This window comes from Passer domesticus, chromosome 3 (assembly GCF_036417665.1).
Source record: "Passer domesticus isolate bPasDom1 chromosome 3, bPasDom1.hap1, whole genome shotgun sequence".
NCBI lineage: Eukaryota > Metazoa > Chordata > Aves > Passeriformes > Passeridae > Passer > Passer domesticus.
The window spans coordinates 37,166,643-37,187,931 of NC_087476.1; the positions used below are offsets into that span (position 1 = coordinate 37,166,643).

Below are 21,289 nucleotides of genomic sequence, written 5' to 3' on the forward strand. Positions count from 1 at the left end.
GCTCCCGGCGTGCACCGCGCCGTCGTCTCGCCCCCGCCCCGCCGGACTACAGCTCCCGGCGTGCACCGCGCCGCCGCCCCGCCCCCGCCCCGCCGGACTACAGCTCCCGGCGTGCACCGCGCCGCCGCCCCGCCCCTGCCCCGCCGGACTACAGCTCCCGGCGTGCACCGCGCCGCCACCCCCCCTTTCTGGCCGCGGGCGCCGTCCGGGAGCGGAGCGAGGCTCTCCCGCTGGCTCGGAGCGCCGGGACCCCGCGCGTGTGGGGCTGCGTTTGCCGCGCCCTTGGCCTCCCCTGCTCTCTGCCCGCCGGAAAGCCATCTGCCGCTGCTGCCGCAGGACTCGCCCGCCCGCGAGCCCTTTAAATCTGGTTCGGGGAGGCGGCCGAGGGCGGGCGGTGACGGACGCGGCAGCGGGTGGCCCCGGCTCGGGCGGCAGGAGCGTTACGCCCCCGGCGGCAGCCGCTCGCGGAGGCCGAGCGCGGCTGTCGGGCGGTAACGATGTCCCTGCAGGGGTTTCGCAGCGCGACCGCCGACGGCAGCGGCCGCCGGCATTAAACCTCGGGCTTCCCGGGAGCAGCGCCGCAGCAGCGCGGAACGACACCAGGTAAGCGCGCGTGTCGTGCGGAGCAGCCCCGGGCAGCCTCCAACGGCCTCAGCCCGGGCCTACGGGACCAGCGATTGCCGTGAGCTCCGGGGCGGGGCAGGCGGGAGGCTCCCGGCCGGTCCCGGCGGGAGCAGCGCGCGGTTTCCCGCGCTCGGGCCGGGCCGGGATGGGGCCCGCGGCCGGGAAGGGGCGAGGGGGCGGGGCCACGGCCGAGGGGGTGGGGCGCGGCCGCCGCGCGCGCCTCACTTTGGCGCCAACTGCTCGGGGGCTGGGGGCGTGGCTCGCCGACGTCACGGCGGCGGATGCGCCGTGCGGCTGCGGCCGTTGGCTGGTCCAGCGCTGGCCCCGCCCCCCGCGCCCGGCCTGCGGCGGCGGCCGGGGAGCGCTGGCGGCCCTGCGCGCCCCGCCGCACCCACCGCACGGCACCGCACCGCACCGCACCCCGGGCACGGCACGGCACGGCACGGCCTGGCCTGGCCTGCCCTGCCAGCCCCGCCGGGCACGCTCCGGCTCTGATCCCCCAGGGCTGCCGCGCTTTCCGCCGCGGCAGGCATTGGGGCGGGCGGGAGCCCCTTCCCGCGTGTGCAGGGAGGGCGAGCGCTGCGGAGCGAGTGCGGAGCAGCCGCTGCCCCCGACGGGCTGGGGGCTGCTCGGTGCCCGTGCCTTCCCCCTGCCAGCCCAGGGCTGGTGTGCCATCAGACAACGGGAATTTGCTTTTAAATGGCCAGTAGGGAGGAAATCAGAATTATCGTATCAGGTTAACTGGGTAAGCTGCACGTTCGGATTGCCTGTTCATAGAATGCAGTGCTGATTTTCGTACCAAAATTTCTTTGTAGGATCAGTAAGTGACAGTTAAACATCTTCAGGATGCTTACTCCAGTAACAGATAGTTACGGTACTTCAAAGCTGATTTTGTTACCTCAGTCCAAGCATTTTCTTGTTCTAGTGCTGAATTCTGTTGAAGCACAAGGTAGCTCAGGTGTCATTTATGTACTTCGAGATGATGCTGCTTTATGTTGCTGTTCTGAAATTGTCAGTTAATCGTTTCCCTTTGCTCTGCTATTTCACTCATAGATGGGGAAGCCATAGGGAGTTTGTATCATGGCAGCGGATGAGGATGGACTGGGACTGTTTGATATCCGCTACAGTGGTAAGAAGTGTTAGATTCCTTGCTGGCTTGTGGGGAATTAATGAGAGCAGTCTTATGCAAATAAAGGTCCAGAAATAACTTGGAAAACAAATCTGAAGTTGTGACAAATAGTAATAGGCTGCAAATGTAATTAAATGGTTGTGGCACAATATCATGCAAGCCCTATCCCATTAGTAAGATTGTATTTAAAACCATACCTGTGTACTTTGGATTTCTGGAATGTTTTGAAGGGGTCTGGAACTGGTCTCCCCCTTCTCTTTCACAGTGTATAATTTAACCTTCAGCTGTATCTCAATGAAGCTTTGAACAGTTAGGGGCACTGCTCCTTTGTTTGCTGTTTGTAAGAGCCAATGTGCTGTCAACTGCCACAGTACCCATAATCAAGGTGCTCTTTATTTCGAGCTCCACAGTTGGTTGATTTAACAGGTATTTGGGAGATTCCCAGCCTCAGAAGGACTGTGGATATTGATGTTTTTCTTTATAGAAATAATATTTGTTGTAGAAATGGAGAAGTTCACATAAAGGAGACAAGAGTGATAAGAGGTATTGCAAAAAGACATGAAGAGAGACTGAGGAGATTAAGGTTAAAATACATTTACAGAACCAGTTAGTGTTTTAGTAGATGGCAATACTAAAGCAAATTGTTGGTATTATGATACAGACTGCTACAATACTTTGTCTTTAGCAAGAAATTTTTCTTTTAATAGTAGTGGTTTTATCATACCAAATCTTTTATTTTTGTTTTTGAGTTATATAAGCTTTGTATTTAGTGTATTCTAGAGGACAGTTTCAAAGTTAGATCAAGTTTATTTAATTTATAATTTTAAAATCTATTTGCTATATAGTTTGCTTTATGCACAGTTCTTGTAGTATTTACAAACTGCTCTTACAAGACTGTCTTTGCTCCCTGGTGGCTGATCTTTTCTCCAGAGTAGCAGTAAGTTTCCTGGACAAAATTCCCCTTTTACTGGTGTCTACTATTACTTCCACTATTTTCTGCTAGTATAGGATCACAGCTGCACTTACTTTATGGGAAAGGTACAGTTTGCAGTTTACTAAATGATTACTTTGGCCTTTTGTTTTCTTGTCATTGCTTTAGCTGAAGATTCCCCCTTCAGGGAAGGAGACGAGAGCTCCGTGGACATTTATGATGGCTTGGACAGCAGTTTGTCGGTTTCTGGTAGGTTTATTGGGTCTCACTGCTTGGCTTGGAACATTACAGAGTCTCTGCTTCCTAGGCTGATTTCAAGTAAAACAATATTTAGTTTTAAGTTTACATTTAGCTGGTGCAACTTATGCCTCAGCAAGCAACTTGTTTAAATTCAAGACATATTAGGCTGTATAAATGCAGCAGAGAATTCTTAAATCTATAAGCTGAATGAATGAAAGACAGTTTTCCTCTGATATTGGCTATTGGAAGATACTTAAGCATGTAAAGGGGTGCAGAAAATGCTAGCTATTTTACCTGTGTCTTGATAGTAGGACATTTTGCCTTGGAAAAAAACACCTTTATTTTGTGTTTCTGTAAGCTTCAGGATGAGATCTAACAGTCACTGATCACTCAGTCCCCAGTGAGAGAGCCAAAACATACTTTCAATGTGATACAGTAAAATCAGGATATCCTTTAAACCTTTTGTTACTGTCCAAATAATTTGACATGCTGTTGCAGCATATTCCACAGCACGTGCTGAAGTCCAGACAGCCAGGATACACAAAGTATCACCATTCAATTTCAGAAAGCCCTAAGCTTTTGCCAATACAGAGTAGCACCATACCTCAGCAGAAGGCTTCAGCCATCTGCCCGTACAGAGCAACATCGTGTCACTTCAGAAAGCTTCAAGCATCTGTCCTGCTTGTTCTTAGCCCAACCTTTTATACCCCTGCTTGTTCATGCACTGCACCTGTGTGCCCTCTGTTCCCTTTGGTGGTTGCTCAGTGCCTCTGGGCACTCCCTCCAGGTCAATGCTGCTCACCTGCTTTTCACAGCTGCACCCACTGGGGATGAGGCTCAGTCACAGCCCCATCCCAGTTACCACAAACTGTGCCTACAACATGCTAATGTACATTGATTTCCACTTTTAACTTCTTTGAAAGTGAGAAATAAATGGATCCAGCACATGTTCTTTTATGTGAGCCTTAGATTACCATGTAATGAAATGCTGTTTCTAGTATTTAAGCAGTTATTTCTCTCCTGATATTACTGCTGTAAGACCATTGAATTTTTGTGAAGAACTGTCCTATATCCTATGGACATAAAGCATCTATATATCTTTTTCTCATTTTTCATTCTGTATTTCTTAAGTTCATATTTCTTATGTGGAGATGCAGTGTTTAGTGAACATTGAAGACACAAGGAGTAATAACAATGCAGTGAAAACATTTTATATAGTCCAGTTTTGAGTGACATTGGTTTTTTTAAATTTGAAGAGAGAGCTGGTGAGATCTTTGCTCTGTGCAGATAAGATATTATTTCTACATCCTCTTGCATTGTGTTAATAATACTTTTTATGGTGTTGTCCACAGGATGGAAGCACATCTTTGATAGCTGACTTCATTTATTTGTCTGCAAATGCATCTGTATTTCAGGGGTGTCATAAGCCAGGTCCTGTCAGTTAAGTGTATTTGGTGAACAGGGCACCCGGGCTGATTTAAGGAAAAAGCACTGTAATGAAATATTTTGAGTGTTTGGGTGTTGGCTTTTTAGTTGGTTTTGATTGTTCGGGGGTTTTTTTCGTTTCACTTTCATTTCACTTACAGATGGCTATTTCAAGAATTCTCTATGCCTTATTGCAATGTGGTATGACATGAGCATGTAATAATTACTTTGTGTGTTGTTACCTTGTAAGTACAAGAAGTAAAAGCAAAATGCACAGACAGTATAGAACAGTGTACACAATGCAACACGGTTACAAAAATACCTTTTTCCTCATGCAATTGCTTTTCTTTATATAGACAATTTTGCTCCAAATACTACACCATCTAGAAGCAGCTTAAATTTATTTGATGAGATATTAATTGAAGAAGGGACTGCAAAGAAAGCGTCCTATGACGAGGTATGAATTAATATGAAAAAAAAAAACAACCTTCTGATGTTTTGGGGGGGGGTTTGTTCCTAATTTCCTTATGTGAAAAGTAGAGTACAGAAATGTTGTCATCATGCTCACATTGTAGGAAAAAATAGGCTCTTTTTAAATAAGTAAAACCAAGAGTGTGCTAATAAACTCTTAGAACAACAAGTTATCTGAACAAGTGAATCTGTCACTCTGTGATATGACCTGTCCCCATTTCTCATCATTTGCATGCAGTTCATTTATCAGCTGTGTTATGGGAAAATGTATTGTGGTTTCCCTGTAGTCAAGGATCTGGTCATACATCTGATACAAAGCCAGTCTTGACATTTCTCCCAACAGGTTTTACCAGAGTAAAGCAGATAAATCCATGACCTATCTTAGGTGTTACTAAATTCTGTCCTTGAGACTGAAGGTGGCCATGCAGTGGGTAACTGCTTCTAGCAAATCAAGACAACACTCACTTAAGTAGCATCACCAATCCTGGCCTGTAAGACACATTTAAATGGCATGAAAGGGACAGGCATCCACAGGTGTTACAGACTAAGTAAGCATGAAACCTCCAGGACTCTGCTGAGTGATGAAAATATCACTTTGCAAGTTTGAAAGTTGTTGACTGTTTGTTTGAATGGAACTTGTCCTCTTTCTTGTGAAAACTTTGTCACTGTCTACCTCTAAAGAAGAGCTCATGCCAAAGTTATTTTACTTAACTTTGTGGTCACAGCATGATCGTGTCCTTTGCAGTCTATTTTTGCAGTCCAGGTTTGTTGTAGTAACTTTTTGTTGTGTTTTTCCTTACCTGTTTTGTCTTACATGAGATCTGTCAAGAGAGTCCCCATCTATTTGGCTCTCAGAACTCCTGCTCCTTGGTGGTTGTGTCTTTAATTTCACAATAATAGGGCTTCCTGTTAACCTATTACTGTGAGGCAAGCACACAGAGATATCCTCTTATCTGAGTGTTTGTGGTGTTTTAGAGACCTGCATACCAATTGGAGCATATTGAAGCCTTTTGTTTCAATATGGCTTTCGTATGTTCCTTTGGGGGGAAAAAACAGAGGTTTGTAATATGCATTAGTGTGTTAACTAAGCATAGATCTAGAGAAGTAACTCTTCTGTATAATTAAGTCCACTTCTGTGCTATGAACTCTCCTCTCTTTGACAGTTGCAGGCAGAATATGGAAAATGTCAGCAGCAAATTAAAGAATTGATGAAGAAATTTAAAGAAATACAGGCCCAGGTACTGTAGTTCAAAGGGAAATACTGTCAAGATCATGCAAAGTAAATTGAATATTGCTTTGAGAAAGCAATTTCATATGCTTTCAAGACTTGGTCCATTGCATGGATGGTTTGTAAAGCATCCCTGTGGATGTTAGGAGCTTGGTCTGCCTAAGACGGTTGGTGGGGATAGCCTACTGACAAGATCAGTAGGTAAAATAATGTTCTACAATGTTGTGTCCACTAAGACTTTATTTGGTTAAAAGTTATCTTTGGTTATTTTGATTTGGTTAAAAGAAGGTTATCTTCTGTCTTCCTGATTAGAAAGTAAACGTCTCAGATGAATAGTTATCAGAAAGGTATCCAGTACTCTTGTTTTTTTAATGCAGTAGGGACAGGGCTGTAAAGACACCTGAGCTGTCCTTAGAACTGGAAGCAGATGTCTGTGTTGCTTTGAGCACAGTGCCATTCTGATAAGTCTGAACTGCTCTTCAGCTTCAGCTGTGTTCCCTGGCTGTGCCATTCTGTAGAGCTGGGTTACTTGTGGCAATTCTGCAGTGTGCTTCACTGCATATTGCACATAACTCCCAAAGGTTCCAAGGTGTGCAGTGGTGAGCAGCTGCTGCCCTGTGACACTTCTGTATTGTTTTCTGCAAAACTTCTCTGCCTTTCTTCTCAGCAGGCTTTGCTGAGGACAATTACCAAGAGAAGGGACTATTTCTAGAGTTGATAGGGTTCTAGAATATCATACCTAGAAATGTTAGAATGATAAAGTGCCCAGAGTTGGTTTTGATACCTTAAAAGAAATACAGTTATCCTCTTTCTCTGAAAGTGCTTGAGAGCTACATCTCTCATTTGATACAGTGACCCAGAAAGAAATAAATGAGTAAAAGAATGAAGCTAAGAGGTGGATTATCATTTTTTAGCTCACTTGTTTCATGGCATATTTCAGTTTTACTAAACTGTATGCTTGAAATGCCTGAAGCACGAACAGAAGCATAAATGTGAGTAATCTTAGCAGAAAGAAAAAAACCCAAACTTTTTTGGATCTCAATAATTCTGATTTCTTTGAAAGAGTTTATATAATGTTTTACTGTCACTTTACCAATGATGGGACATTTTCCTAGTGGTTGTCTTGCACTGTTTTTCATTACATGGTTGGATATCCAAGCTAATTCTTGTTTTTTTCTCTCCCTCTCTCTCTTGCTGTCTGTTTTATATATATTTAAAATAGAACATCATTCTACAGAATGAAAACCAGGCTCTCAAAAAGAATATTTCAGCCCTTATCAAAACAGCAAGAGTGGAAATTAACCGTAAGGATGAAGAAATCAGTCATCTGCATCAAAGGTACAACTAGGCAGTAAAACTGAGAACATGCTTGTAGTCTGATCATGATTATATGTTAGAAATTTTTGTGTGTATTTCAAGAAAAATTAATGAAAAAATCATTACTTAGTAAATATTGGGTAGTTTAGAACCAGTACAATCAGAGGAAATACAGATCTGCTTTGCCTGATGAGGTCTCAGGTTTCTACTTAAGAAACCAAGAAGGAGTCCAGGTGGTGACCATTTGCATGAATTTTTGTTTGTTTGTAACCCACTATTCCTTGTGGGTTTTCTAACCATCTTGCATGTTTGTAAGCATTATCTTACTAGTTTTGAAGCTGAATTGTGTCTGTTTTATGGCCTCAGACATGAATTGCATGGAACTTCTCAGACAGCAACTGAGAAGGAATAGATTATATAATGTTTTCCTGGCAAGATATGAAATCCCTGTTTGCAGTGCTGGGGGATAACAACTAGAGAATTCTTGGTTATTTCTGTGTAGCACTAATGTTACTGGAAGGAGTTGAAAAGAGTGAAGTATGGATGGGAGAGTAGCTGACAGTAAGGTTTCTGAGCCATGTGAAACCAGAGCAGGGGTTTGGGATTTAGGATGCCAACTTGTCAGAAGGTTACCTCCTTGTCATTTGGGTCACACATTGTTGGTTTGTTTCTCTTTTGTTTTGACCATTTGATATTTTCCTGCAACGAAACACGTTATAAAAAAGGTTCCTTTGAGGTTCCTGTGCTAAAGGCTGTGTGCATATAAGCTATGCAGGTTTCTTTGCTAAATACAGAGAATTATGAGGCACAATCTGATGGAGATCAAGAGGTTTGACATGTATAATTTTTCAGCTCATCAGGTTTCACACAACAGCTGTCATTTTCACACCTTTGAGTGCAGTATTCTGAATTTGAAGTTAAATTCTTTGAAAAACACTTTTTTTGTTTTAAATATTTTACTACTTTATATACTTTACAATCTCCTATATCGTCTGATGGTGGTAAAAGTTTGTGAACAAGGTATTTGATCTAGGTATTTTGGAGGCATCCATCGTGGAAAATTGTGGGGAATTTGGCACCTTGGGATCTTAGAAACATGCCTTGTCTGCTGTGTGATTTATAGTAAATTAGCTTTTCTTAAGCAATACATCCATGTGTAAAGATTATTTCAAAGTTAGTATCTCTCGAGGAATTGTTAGGAGGAATTGTTTGTTTATCTCAAAAAAACCCCTCAAATATAAAATCAAAAGTCAAAAAAAACACAGCTTGGATACAATTACATTAATCACACATGTATACCCTTTCTAATTTGTTTTTTTAAACTATTTTTAATATGATGACTTCTCAGCAGTAGCATGTGGCTTTGATGAGGCTGGGTTATCATGATGTACTTTTTGTTTTCTGGAGCTTGCAACAACACCTAAATTTAGTTTATTTGGTAGTTTATTATTGCTTATTGATGGTTTTTAAATTATTATTTTAAATCACTAGTGCTGGGGGTTTTTTGTGGTTTTGGGGTTTTTTTGGTTTGGGTTTTTTTTTTTTTTGTCCCTGGGGCAGAACTCTTTTTATTGTCAGACAATGAAATACTAATTTGAATTCTTGAAATTGCTAACTAGGTTCAATACAGTATTTTTTTCTTAAATCTTGATTTTTCTTTAGATTAATTTATTTTGTAAAATATGTATATCAGTTACATTCTTTTGTTCTGTGCTGATGGAAATTATTTAACGTCTTTTTATGTTACCCTTTTTTTGAGCTTGAAATCGAAAGTGTTAACAATTTTTTCAGAAACATGGATTCATTGTAGTTCAGCTATAGTTATGTTTAAATAAATTTTAAAATAACTCTTTTGTTGTTGTTTTTATAAACAGGCTGTCGGAATTTCCCAACCATCGAAGTGCTTTCACCAGAACATACCTTCCAGGATCAACTAAAGCAAAAGATTCCAAATTCAGACCTTCTGATTTTGGTGACACCACGAAGGTGGAGCATAGAATGAAGAATGACTGTTCAAAAGATGCATACCACAGTTACTCCTCTCACAGCACAGACAGTGGGAAGTGTGGCTCTGAGAAAAGGAACCCTCCACTTTTGCCAAGGTACCCTCCTGAAGAGCTCTGCAGTGATGGTACTCACACGTGTGCCCCGAGCTATGACCATACCTCCAACAAGGATAGCAGAAAGGAAAGAAAGGAAAGCAAAAGTAATGAACAGCACAGCAGGGGGAATGTCAGCAAATGCAAAAGAGAAGTACATCAGAGCACTGGAAATGATGGGGACTGTGAGGAGGGGAATTTGGATCCTCAGCAGAAGCTGAAAACCCCTTCAGAGAAGGCTAGTAAAAATGAATTGCAACAAAAAGGTCAGAGCATGAAACTCAAATGCAGTCCAAGTGTGGAAAGAAGAGTAGAAAGGGGTGTTTCTTCCTGGGAGAAACAAACAGCTGGCAAAGACAGATTTCAAACAAGAGGTGAATTGTATGCTGATGAGAGATTACAAAATGTTTTAAAAAAGGACATTAAAACACATGACAAAGGTGAAAAACATGCTGGCCAAAAAAATAAATCGAATGAGAAGCTGCAAGAACAAGCAAGGAGGCCTAGCAGGGGAAGCAGTCCACACTCCAAGAATGAACATTCAAAGAGTCTTCATGAATCACATAAATGTCGTGCAGAAGAGTCTAGAAAAGTAAAACACGTTGACTGCAAGAGAGACAGGGGAACAGATGATCATAGCTCTCGAGAAGGAAGGACTTCACCTTCTAATTCCAACAGCAGGGAGCATAAATATGCACGCTTGAAGGAAAGTAGCAGTAGACATGAATGGGAAACAGCACATTCCAAATCAGAAAGACACAGAACAGAAGAAAAAAGGAAAAGGGAAAGAGAGGATCAGGATGAAAATAGACATTTTAGAAATGAAAAAAAAGTTGCAAAAGAATTTTATCACCAATCTGTAAAAGACTCCAAGAAAGGTACACATGTTACGAAAAGTGAGAGAAACAAATCCTGCAAGCTGGAAGAAACATCCAGAGTAGCAGACACCTTAAAAGATAAGGTACCCAAAACTAAAGGTAATCACACTGGGCCAAAAAGCAAAGACCTAAAACTTAGCTTTATGGAAAAGCTAAATTTAACTCTTTCTCCTAATAAGAAGCAATGTCCCTCTGCAATGGATAGACTTAAAGCACCTTCCCAAAAGGCCCCTGAGGAGGGAGGTACAGAGCTCACACTGCAAGCAGAACTCTTAGATTCTGCCCACCCTGTAGACTGTGGTTCCACGGGGCACTGTCATTCAGCAGTGCAGGTTCTGGACACTGCAGCTCAGAGCAGCATGGAACCAGCCCTGCCTGTTTCTGTCAGTTCTGGAAATGGAGCCTTGAAAGTAGCAGCAGCAGATCCAGCACAGGCTGAAGCGTGGCCTGCAGTCACAGCTGATGAACCAAGCTCAGAAACCTTAGCAGAAGAAGAAGGGGGTCAGGTACAGCCCCAAGCCTTGCCAGAAGCAGCAAAGGTGCTGGTTCCTGATGAGATGGAGGCTGAAACGCCTTCAGAAGCAGCAGAGGCTTGTGATCCAGCTGAATTAAAAGCCTCAGTAAAAACAGCAGCAATGGCAGGTCTGAACCACCCTGAGTGTTTGCCCCTGCAGGTGACAGGGAGTGTGGCAGAGTGTGAGGAGCTGCCTGTGACAGAGGGTGAGATGCAGGATGATTATGTACCAGCAGCAGAAGTGACAGGACCTGAACCTGCAAGTGCAAGTAGGGGAGACCTTCTAGAGTCAGCAGCAGAGAAGAAAGAGGAAGAAAAAATATGGCTGGCTGCTGACACAGAAAGCTCTGCAGATCAAAGTGGTTCTCAAAATGGTGTCTTAGATGACTCAGAAGCCAGAAGTTCTGGTGACCTGGAGTCCTCTGATATTGCTGATGATAGCAGTGAAACAAAACCAGACTCTTTAATGGAAGTAGTTAGGGATGATGATCACCTGGCTGCAGAAAATGTTGGCTATTCCACTGAGGAAAAGAGTATCTGTGAAATTAATACGAGTTCATCTCATTCACTGGACAGAACTAGGATAAGTGATAAGGATGAACCACTAGTTGACCAGAATACTTGTGATCTGGGGCCAGACCTAACTGATAACAGTACTGCAACAGCATCATCTCTCAGTGGTGAGATGTGTCCTGTAACTAAAGAGAGAGAGACTAACCCGGTGCCTGTAGATGATGACAGCTCAATACTGAGCATTGATCTCAATCACCTGAGGTATATCCCAAAGGCTATCAGCCCACTGAACAGTCCAGTACGTCCCTTGGCTAAAGCACTGAAGATGGAAAGTCCCTGTAAAGGCCTTGTGAAGACTTACAACAAAGGTATTTATATGCATATATTCTTATTTATTTTCTACATAAAACTTAGAAGATCCTCTCAAAAAAGGGAAAGCAGAAATTACCTCTAACTGCTTTCTGAAAAATACAAATTGTGTTTTCTTAAGCTGTGTATGTCCCAGAGGTCCTTTTTGTTAGTGGTGGCAGTATTTAATGTTTCAGCCAGGATTCTAGCCATTTGAATATTAGTGCTCTAAAACTATTGGAGTTGGTCATTATTGACAGAAAATTGGTTGAAACAAGAGTTTTGTATTAACTTACTGAAAAAAATACGTACACGTTTCTTAATTGTGGCTAGGTTTGCATAGATCTCTGTAGGTTTTCTTTGAAACTGTGGAAGTTATGTAGGATCATATTCTTTCCAGTGTTTGTGAATTTAAGTCTTCCTTGTAATGTCCAGCTGCAGTAAAAAAAAAAAAATCTTGGAAGTTTAGATTTCGTACTAGAAAAGTGGCATTGAAATTTGGTTTGTAATGTTTCAGAGCATAACTGTACAGGATTATTAAAACATTGAGTCATTTGTTCTCAATTTGTTTTAGTTTTGAAGTTGTTAAAAGAAAAGCCAGCTGTTGTGTGTAAATGTTAGTTCATAATGATGTGAGAGTAATAATTTAGCTGGTACAATAATCAAAAAACTTGTTAAAGTAAATGGAAAGAAATCTGGAACTGATGAAAACTGCTATATTTTTGTCTTTCCAATTGATGTATTTGTGAGATAGTTCACATATGTTTGGTGAAATGTTGAGGCCCCTTAAAGTTCAAAATTTGCTCAAAATAAAGCTTGATTTCCCTTTAAAGCATAAAGAAGTATATTAAACCAGCAGCTGCTGAAGCAAACCACATAAACTCGTTATAGCTCAGGCTTCCTGAGTTCAAACAGTTCTAAATAATCAGTTTACAGAAAAGAATCTTGCACATTTTTCTGAAAATACCTGTTTAAAATTGCATTCCTTGTGGTGATTAGCAAACTGTTTTCTTTTTATAGATTTAATGCCTGAAAGTACTGTTGTCATCTCTCCCTCAAAGAACTTGTCAAAGGAAGTAAACAAAGAAAATCAAAAGCCAGTTAACATGTCTGATGAACACTTAGAGATGGAGTCTCGGCTGAGTATCTCTTCAGATGAAATAGAAGAAGGTGAAATCGTAAGTAGTGATGAAGATAAAGAAAGATCTAAACCAGAGAGAGGCTCTGAAAATACAAAAAAGTCAAGACCAAAAGCTTCTCCTGAGACACGAAGTTTGACCAGCAGCCCACAGAATCAAAATAGCAAAACTGTGCACTGCAATGAAGATAATGGAAAATTTGTTTCTGTGCAAGTAAGTGCACAAAAGAACAGAGAGAGGCATAAAAATCAAACCTTCAGATCTTCAAAGAATATGAAGAAAAACAAAACAGTGAGCATTGCTTGTCTTGAAAAAATAGTTCATGTTATTGTTGAACCTTCAAATATACAAGAAATCATGCAGATGCTCCGAGCTGTACGAAAGCAGATGAGGAAAAGTTATATGAAGTTCAAAGTACACTTCCCAGTTCAGCATTTTCACAGAATTATAGAATCTGGGATCATAAATTTTACAGCATTAATAAGATACTTGAACTTTTCCAAGATGTGTGCATTAGGTGATACGTTAAAATTGAATATCTGTGATATTATAGAGTCTAAACTTAAACAAGTTAAAAAGAACGCAATTGTGGACCGTCTTTTTGACCAGCAAGTGTCAGATATGAAAAAACAGTTGTGGAAATTTGTAGATGAACAGCTTGATTACTTATTTGAAAAGATAAGGAGAATCATAATAAAGCTATGTCATGTAGAAAATGAGGGTGAGGAAGGGAAGTTTGAAAGAGCTGGAAAGCAAAACCATGAGATCAGTCATAAAAATGATGTGGACAGATCTAGAAAGAAGTCCCTCAAAGAAGGTTCTCAAAAGCCTGAAGAATATATTTCAAAACAAACTGTGGATTATGAACAATCTAACTGTCACCATGAGAAAAATAAGACAAGTGCACCAAAAACTGCCTTTACCAAATGTCTTAATTCCATTGATAACACAAGAAATTCCCAAACAAAAGTTCACCTCTCTAAAGAAAACAATATACAAAACACTCTTACTCCACTGAAGAGTTTTAAATATGAGAAGGAAGGTCTCCAGCTGTCCAGAGATGCTAACAAGTCTGATCTTAGTTATGAGCTTCTCACGGAACAACAAGCATCCAGTCTTACATTTAATCTAGTAAGTGATGCTCAAATGGGTGAAATTTTCAAAAGCTTATTGCAAGGTTCTGATCTCTTGGAAAAAAATGGTGGCAATATCAACAGAAATGACTGTGAATTCAGGACCCCAGAAAAACAGTTTTTTGACAGTCATAAATTCAGGGATAATACTGCTGAACTGGAGCAAGACATCATTCCAAAGGAGGCATGCCTGGATTGTAAACTGGATGAGGATATTAGCTGGACTATTGTTTCACCTGTAAGAGCTCCCTCATTAGCATCTAGGCCTCAGATGCCTGTTGATCCAGATGTGCTGGATGAGAGCTGTATGTTTGAGGTTTCCACAAACTCAGCTTCGTGCAAAGAAGATGAATGCAATTTACAGAAGAATAAATCGTGTATTTCTTCTATCCTCCTTGAAGATTTGGCTGTTTCCTTAACAATTCCATCACCTTTGAAATCAGATGCTCACCTCAGCTTCCTAAAACCTGAGAATAATTCTAGCTCAGCTCCAGAGGGTGTTGTTAGTGCACATTACAGCGAAGATGCACTTCTTGGAGAGGAGGATGCCACTGAACAAGACATTCATTTGGCTTTAGAGTCTGATAACTCAAGCAGTAAATCGAGTTGTTCATCATCGTGGGCAAGTCGGCCTGTTGCTCCCGGCTTCCAGTGTCGCCCCAGCCTACCGATGCAAGCAGTAATCATGGAGAAGTCCAATGATCATTTCATTGTAAAAATTCGGAGGGCAATGCCATCTCCCTCACCAGCACCTGATCAGATGGCTCCAGTGAAGGAGGCACAGGTATCCTCAGCCAAGAGTGGAAAAGGAGAAATGAGAATTGGGGGAAAAGAAAAGGACAGCCAGAGTGCCACCATGAAAGAAACTGTCAAACCAGATCTGGTTAAGATGGATCACTTGCCTCATGTCAGCACTGAAGGAGACCAGAATCCTACCTTAGCTCAGCCTCTGCAGGAGTCACACACTAGTATTGGAAAGGAAGAAACTACTGGCTCACTTGTAACCTGTAGAAAATCTTCAGACAAAGAGAGCCATGACACTGAAAGCCCAGATAAAGGCTCTGAGAAATCTGAGGCACAGAAATTGCAAGTATCTGAAAACATAAATGAAACACTTGTTAGATCTCAAGATTCTTTTCCTGCTGGGTGTAGTATGAAGTCATGCATAACAGATGGTATTGTTGGTGGAACTTCATGTCATACAGTGGAATCCAGAGCAGATAGTGGGACTCGGGAGACTTCAACAGGAAACTCAGAAGTCAGTGATAAAAAGGAAGAACTGGAAGAGTGCTTTGATGCGTCTGTAGACCTAACAGAAGAGCTTTCTAATGAGTCTGTAGCAGGTGAATGTGATCTTGAAACAAAACCCAGTTCAAAGACTAGTGGAGGGTGTCAGATAAGTATAGATGATAAAACTAACAAAAAAAGGAAAAAAGAGACTGTCAAAGAGAGTTGTTCCAATTCCAAAAGGCAACGAAAAGGTACTGAATCAGCAGGTGAGGGGAGTGATGAAGGTAATGGCAGGACTGAAGATAGAAATTCATCACCCAAACAATGTTCCAGTAAGAAGAATGACCAGCAGAATAAAGACTCTTCTCCCTTGGCTTCATCTCCATCATCACCTAGCCTCTATGCCAAAAACATCATTAAAAAGAAGGGAGAAGTAGTAGTTTCCTGGACAAGGTAATTTCTGATTTTATCTTCTTGATTACTTTAGGGGTTTTTAAAACTATGTGAAACACTGAAAAGAGGGAAGAAAAGGATATTTAGCTAATGACCAAAGTTACTTGATAGCTCTACACCCTTCTCTAAAAAGGGGAATGGGAGCCTCCTTTTATCAATGCAGGATTGCCGTAGGAGATTGATGTCCATCTCTTATCCACATCTCCCAAAGCAGGACTCCTTTTGGCTTTTGTTTTGAAGGCTTATGTGCTGAGGTAGCAAGACTTACTGTAATCCACTCTATGTTCTTATTATTTCCCCTGCCCGGTTTGTTTTTTCTGTCCAAAAATTCCAGCCAGGCTTGGTAGGGGATGAAGGTCCTTGATGTTCCTACAAGGCATTGGTGACTGTGAAGAACAGCTGAAGATTTCCCCCTGTGAGGGAAGGCATGAGAGCGAGCAGTTTTCTGGTTTATACAGATTGAGCTGCTCAATATGTATAAATGTACCAGTCAGCCATTCAACTCAATATATTCTGATTTGCAGGATGTGGGTGACAAATGAGATGGCTGTATGTGTCAATAATACATGCAAAATTATTGTGGTGTATTCTTGTTTTTAGGAAACTGTAGTTGGGAGGTTTTGCTGTTCTTGCTATAACTTGATACAATGAACACTTTATAAAGGGGCTTCTAAAATTTTCAGGACAGACTTTTCTAAACTATAGTTTAGGTTATAGTAGGTTTCTAGGTAGCATTTTAAAAGAAAAAAGACAACAAAAGCTAATGTGATTTTTTTAACGTGCAAATCAATAGGGTAGAAAGAGACTCACAGTTTTCTGTATGAATATAACCAGGTTTTCAGTTTCGCAGTTTTTATTTATTTTTGAACTTTTGTTTATATATTTTTTTAAATTCATGTATTTAAATAACTAGTTATTACATTTTTCTTTGAAGCTGAAGAAAATAAATGTAATTTTTTGACGTATGATAGGTTTCAGCCAAATAAAATTGCTATCTATACACGTTTTGCTTAAATTCATTGATGGGACCAGCAGGAAATTGGTGATGCACTACAAAATAAGACTCCTTTTTTTTATTCTCATGTGAGCAGTAGATGTGCTCTGAGTGTGTTTGTTACATTAAGCCACTTAGAGAAGTCAAACATCAGTGGGCCTTAGGTGAAAGCTGCTGTTCAGCCATGCAGACTGAGGCTGGAACTGCTGACCTCTGTTGAGTTTGAGTTCCTCTCAATTCAAGTTTAAATGGAAGTTTAAAACATTTTGGCTTTGGTTTGGGGCTAGCTTTATTCTAACAATCCAAGTGTTCCTAGTAGGGGAACATAATCTCCACTACCACTTGTTCATACTGACTGTTACTCTGTGCTGGTACAGGAAAAGATCTTCCACGCATTTGTTGCTGCTGTTTGAACTCATGTTCTGTAGTTTGGAAATACTCTGAATTTTATATATACCTGTATGGATTATTTTGTTTGTGTACCTGTACACAACTATATGTATTAATGTTTTAAAAATGCATTTTTGCTGTAGGAATGATGACCGAGAAATTCTACTGGAATGTCAGAGAAAAGGACCATCAAGCAAAACCTTTGTTTCCTTGGCCACTAGGCTGAACAAAAGCCCAAATCAGGTAGGTGATGATCATTCTTGTATATACTACCAGCAGTATTCCTACATTTACAAGTACAGTTGAACAAAAATCTTCAGAGATCTTCTGCAAATCTGTAGTTTTCTTTCATGTCTTTTTTGAGAGATTCCTGAAAAAAAGAATTTTAGATTCTGCCAGTGGTTACTTCTTAAAAATACACATAGGGGTATTATGGGGATTCCTAAGTACCTGTTTGGGTGGTACATTGGAACTGCTCCACTCATAATCCAGGTACAACAGGATTGTTCTGTTGTTGTATTAGCACTTAGATAAAGAAAGACAGTTTTGAGAGGCCTGAAGCCTTTGGACACCTCTAATAAATGAGAAAAAGATTAAATTTAGAGCTGAGAAAAAGTATCATGATTGTGCAGAAAGGACATTTTTAACGAAGGCAATTCTATTTTTCCTTTCACCTTTTAATGTAGAAGTTTCAAAGGATGCAGATAAATTAATGTAGAATATTCCCAGGGGTTTGCATCTAACTTTATACTTGAGTTGAATTGCTCTCTTAGTATGTATCCTGCAAATCTAGAAAGGGAGAAACACATTTGACTCCATTAGGAAATCCTGCGTGATTGGAATTTGGCTTTTAGGATATTGTGTTGTATGGTTGTAGAGTTTTTGTGGGGTTTAGAAGCTGTTGGGATGGCTGGTTAGATAAAATAATGTTACCTGTGCATTCATGCCTCTCTTCCCAGTTAGTTTGGTGGATCGTCAATATACTATAGCAATATGTATACAGCAATAAAAAGTAGTAGCTTAGAGCTGAATGAGCTCACTACTTCAGCTGTAGCTATGTTCAGCAAAAAGGCCTTTTCTGATCTACAGACCAGTTATGTAAAATCCCTGTCAGGCAGATTATTCCATGATGAGCAAAAAAAAAAAAACCCACAATTGTACAAGAGGGTAGGAAATAACCAATAAATGGTGGTTTTTGTGGAGTACAAAGTAAGCTTTTCTCTTTACATTTGCATCTCACTCATGGTTATGTGTGGCAAATTGCAAGGCTAATTGGCTTTGAAGCCTTCATTTTTTCTTCCTTGTTGTAGGGAAACCTGTGTTAAACCTGTGTTGGCTCTAGCTGTCTTTGATTAACCTGGAAGCTATTTCAAATGTGAAAGGTATAGGAAGACTTCCTCAATCCAGTTAATTTGTTAATGATGCTACTAAAATTCTCCTAATAAAATTTCTTGGAAGCAAATAGTGATGGTCTTAAAAAAAAACTTGATGTCAGATCAATCTGTCTTGGTAGATAGGGAAGTCGTGGGCCTTAATGACATGTCTTTCTTTTTTTGTCCTCTCTTAGGTTTCAGAAAGATTCAAGCAGTTAGTGAAACTGTTCAAGAAATCCAAGTGCAAGTAGACTCAAACCAAGTTGCTTCATGGTTACAGGGCTCAGCTGTTACCTGCAGGGATGGACTGGAGCCACTGCATTCATATGGTGGGATTATGGGGAGGTATCCAAGTCAGAATACTGAGTTTGGTAAATCCAGAGCCCTGTTCATATTTACTTGTCTGAGTTTTACTTGTCATTACTCTGAACTCCTTTAACAGAGTAATGCAGAGGGAACTTCACAAACCAAGTGGTTAGGAAAGAAAGGGCTTTGACACTGCACATGGGGCAGTATCATTTCAAGGGGGTTATCTCCTGTTAGTTAAAGGTGTTCTGTGGGTGGAGACAGGGGCAAGAGTGGGAGTGATGGCTCTTGCTTCACTTGTTGGAAGTTCTGCGTGTGCTGTTTTCAAACTGTGATCTTAAAAAGTAAGAGTGCTTTGGAATCCAGTTGGTAGATAATCCTGGAAAATGACAGGTAGGTCATCTTGGTGACTGTGGAACATACTTTAAGAAGTGAGGTCTTCTTCTTTTAAAATAAGGCAGGGCAATGATAGCGATGGTTCCAAAAGTTGCTTATCTAGTAATTGAATTCTGTTGCTCAGGAAGAGGTGGATCTTGCAGCTTGTTCTTAACAACCATTTGTGACAATTGTTTACTTACTAGAGATGTAAATCTAACAGAATCTGTTTTCAGAACAGTCAGTGCAGGGTGGTGTAAATTTACTTTACATGAAAGCTCCTCTGCAAAGGCCATTATCCATTATCTTTTTCTCTTCCAAATTACATCTGGAAAAGGTATTTTGTTTAGGTCTTCAACATAATAAACGTTCTGTTTTGTTAAAAAAATTAAATGAGAAGTGATTTTCTTTTAAAAATAAATTTAGAAACAGACCTTAACAGTGTCATAAAATGTGACTTCGTAGTTTCTAACCAGAAGCAAAACTTTTCAATAAAAACAAGCAGTTTTTAAAAGCTTGTCAACTTGGCATGTTTTGACAGCAATTGCATCTATCTTTACAAATTGTTTAGTGCATTAGAAATTCATTATGTTCTATTTTAAAAAATCTGTTATAACTGTTTCCAGTTTTACTAGAACATAGCTGAAGAGTGTGTGTGTATATATTTATGCACACATCTCGTTCATACTGCTGTTTATCCCAAATTTCTAAACAGGTTTTGTTTTTTCTTCTCTCTGAGAAACATCCCTGGAAGTTGCAAGGGGTTTTGTTTAATCAATTCATTAATTTTTGAGGTCTTATTTACTACAGAGGATTGGAATTACTGTAGTCTTTATTCAGTCAGAGCATCTGCTAGTACAGTTAGACTTCATTTAATAGCTCTCACCTAAGTGCATTGCCTTTCAACTTGGATTGAATTGGCTCTTTTTCAGAGTCCAGTGACCATTTCTTCAATGTCAGCATGTTTTTTGTTCCTTCTCCAACTAATGGGACAGACTTCTCTTTCTAATAAACCATCGGATAATTTGTCAGTGATGTTGTCACTGACCCCTTTGGAGAATTGTACATGTGACCTATGGAATGGATTGTCATGCTGCCAAACAGTGCATTGTCCTTGTTTTAGGCAGTGCTCTGGAACTGTTACAAGGAACAACTTGAGTGGGTGATGATGTCAGTTCTGGCAGTCTTCCATCTTTTGTGCTTGTTTCTGAAATGTTTGCTTTCAATTATCAAATCCCACCTTCCATGCTTTGCTGTCAGTACCTGGTAATTTCAGTGGGGGATTGGTGCACCAACCTGTGCTTGTTCTTAACAAATGTTTGTGACAATTGTTAATTTGTTGGAGATTTAAATTGACTAAAACTGTTTTCAGAATAGTCAGTTTGCAGAGAAGTGTTCATGTGTGTGGAAAAATCAGACTCTTTTTTATCCATATGCTTATAGATTAACATGTGCACAGTTACTGAAGGCACTGAGGGAAGTCACTTTCCACTTAAGTGCTTCCTCTCTGTGTCAAAAAAGGCAGGCAGTATATTATTACAAAGTTGTTGATTCCTTATCTGTGTTTACTTATTTTCATGCCTGTATAGGTGAAGGGTTTGATTGTTTTGAATTTGATTTGGATTCCTTTTTTGTAAAGTGTGAAACTTGGTTCATGTTCTCTCTATTGTATCTATGTGTACAGGTTCCTATGTGGTCATGTAAAATATCTGATGTTTGTATATATATAAATATATGTATAAAAATAGAAAGAGCTTTGTTTAGCCAAAGATGATTTTTTTAAGTATATAAAACTACAGGTTTATTTTGTATAAACTGAATAGTTTGCTTACTGTAAGAGCAATACAAAAAAAAAATAAAACTCTGAAACTCACACACATGTTCTTGTTGAACAAAGGTTGGATTGGAGTGGTTTTGTACCATTGTTTGTAATTTATTTCTCCAGCAAGAATTTTGATACGTATATGCCAAATGTACTGTATGTAATTCTACAGTCTACTTTGTGAAACCTCAGGTAAATCAAAATGTTTCTAGAACTGTTGGTTAATGGCTTGACAGCTACACATGCTGTGAAGCAGCATTAAAATTTACTTCTCTTAGTTTGTATAAGTGAGTAGCTATGTTGATGTTCTGGCCAATAAACATGGAAGTTGTCAGCTGCTGCTGTGCTGTAATTACT

The 21,289-nt window shown here is 40.4% G+C and overlaps 1 protein-coding gene across 3 annotated transcripts; it reads left to right on the top strand.

Moving 5' to 3' along the window:
* Positions 1-185: 185 nt before the first annotated feature.
* CASP8AP2 (caspase 8 associated protein 2) lies at positions 186-21,266 on the top strand. 3 transcript variants are annotated; one of them, XM_064412666.1, is made up of 11 exons: positions 186-603; positions 1,678-1,753; positions 2,853-2,933; positions 4,277-4,355; positions 4,706-4,806; positions 5,984-6,058; positions 7,271-7,386; positions 9,240-11,737; positions 12,738-15,672; positions 17,200-17,299; positions 18,624-21,266. In XM_064412666.1, the coding sequence occupies exons 2-11, from the start codon at positions 1,715-1,717 to the stop codon at positions 18,678-18,680; spliced, it is 6,081 nt and encodes a 2,026-aa protein (XP_064268736.1). In that variant the 5' UTR covers positions 186-603; positions 1,678-1,714; the 3' UTR covers positions 18,681-21,266. The 3 variants fall into 3 exon arrangements, with proteins under 3 accessions (XP_064268736.1, XP_064268737.1, XP_064268738.1); XM_064412667.1 differs by lacking the exon at positions 4,277-4,355 and having other exon boundaries at positions 208-603; XM_064412668.1 differs by lacking the exons at positions 186-603; positions 4,277-4,355 and adding an exon at positions 1,230-1,369.
* The last annotated feature ends 23 nt before the right edge of the window (positions 21,267-21,289 follow it).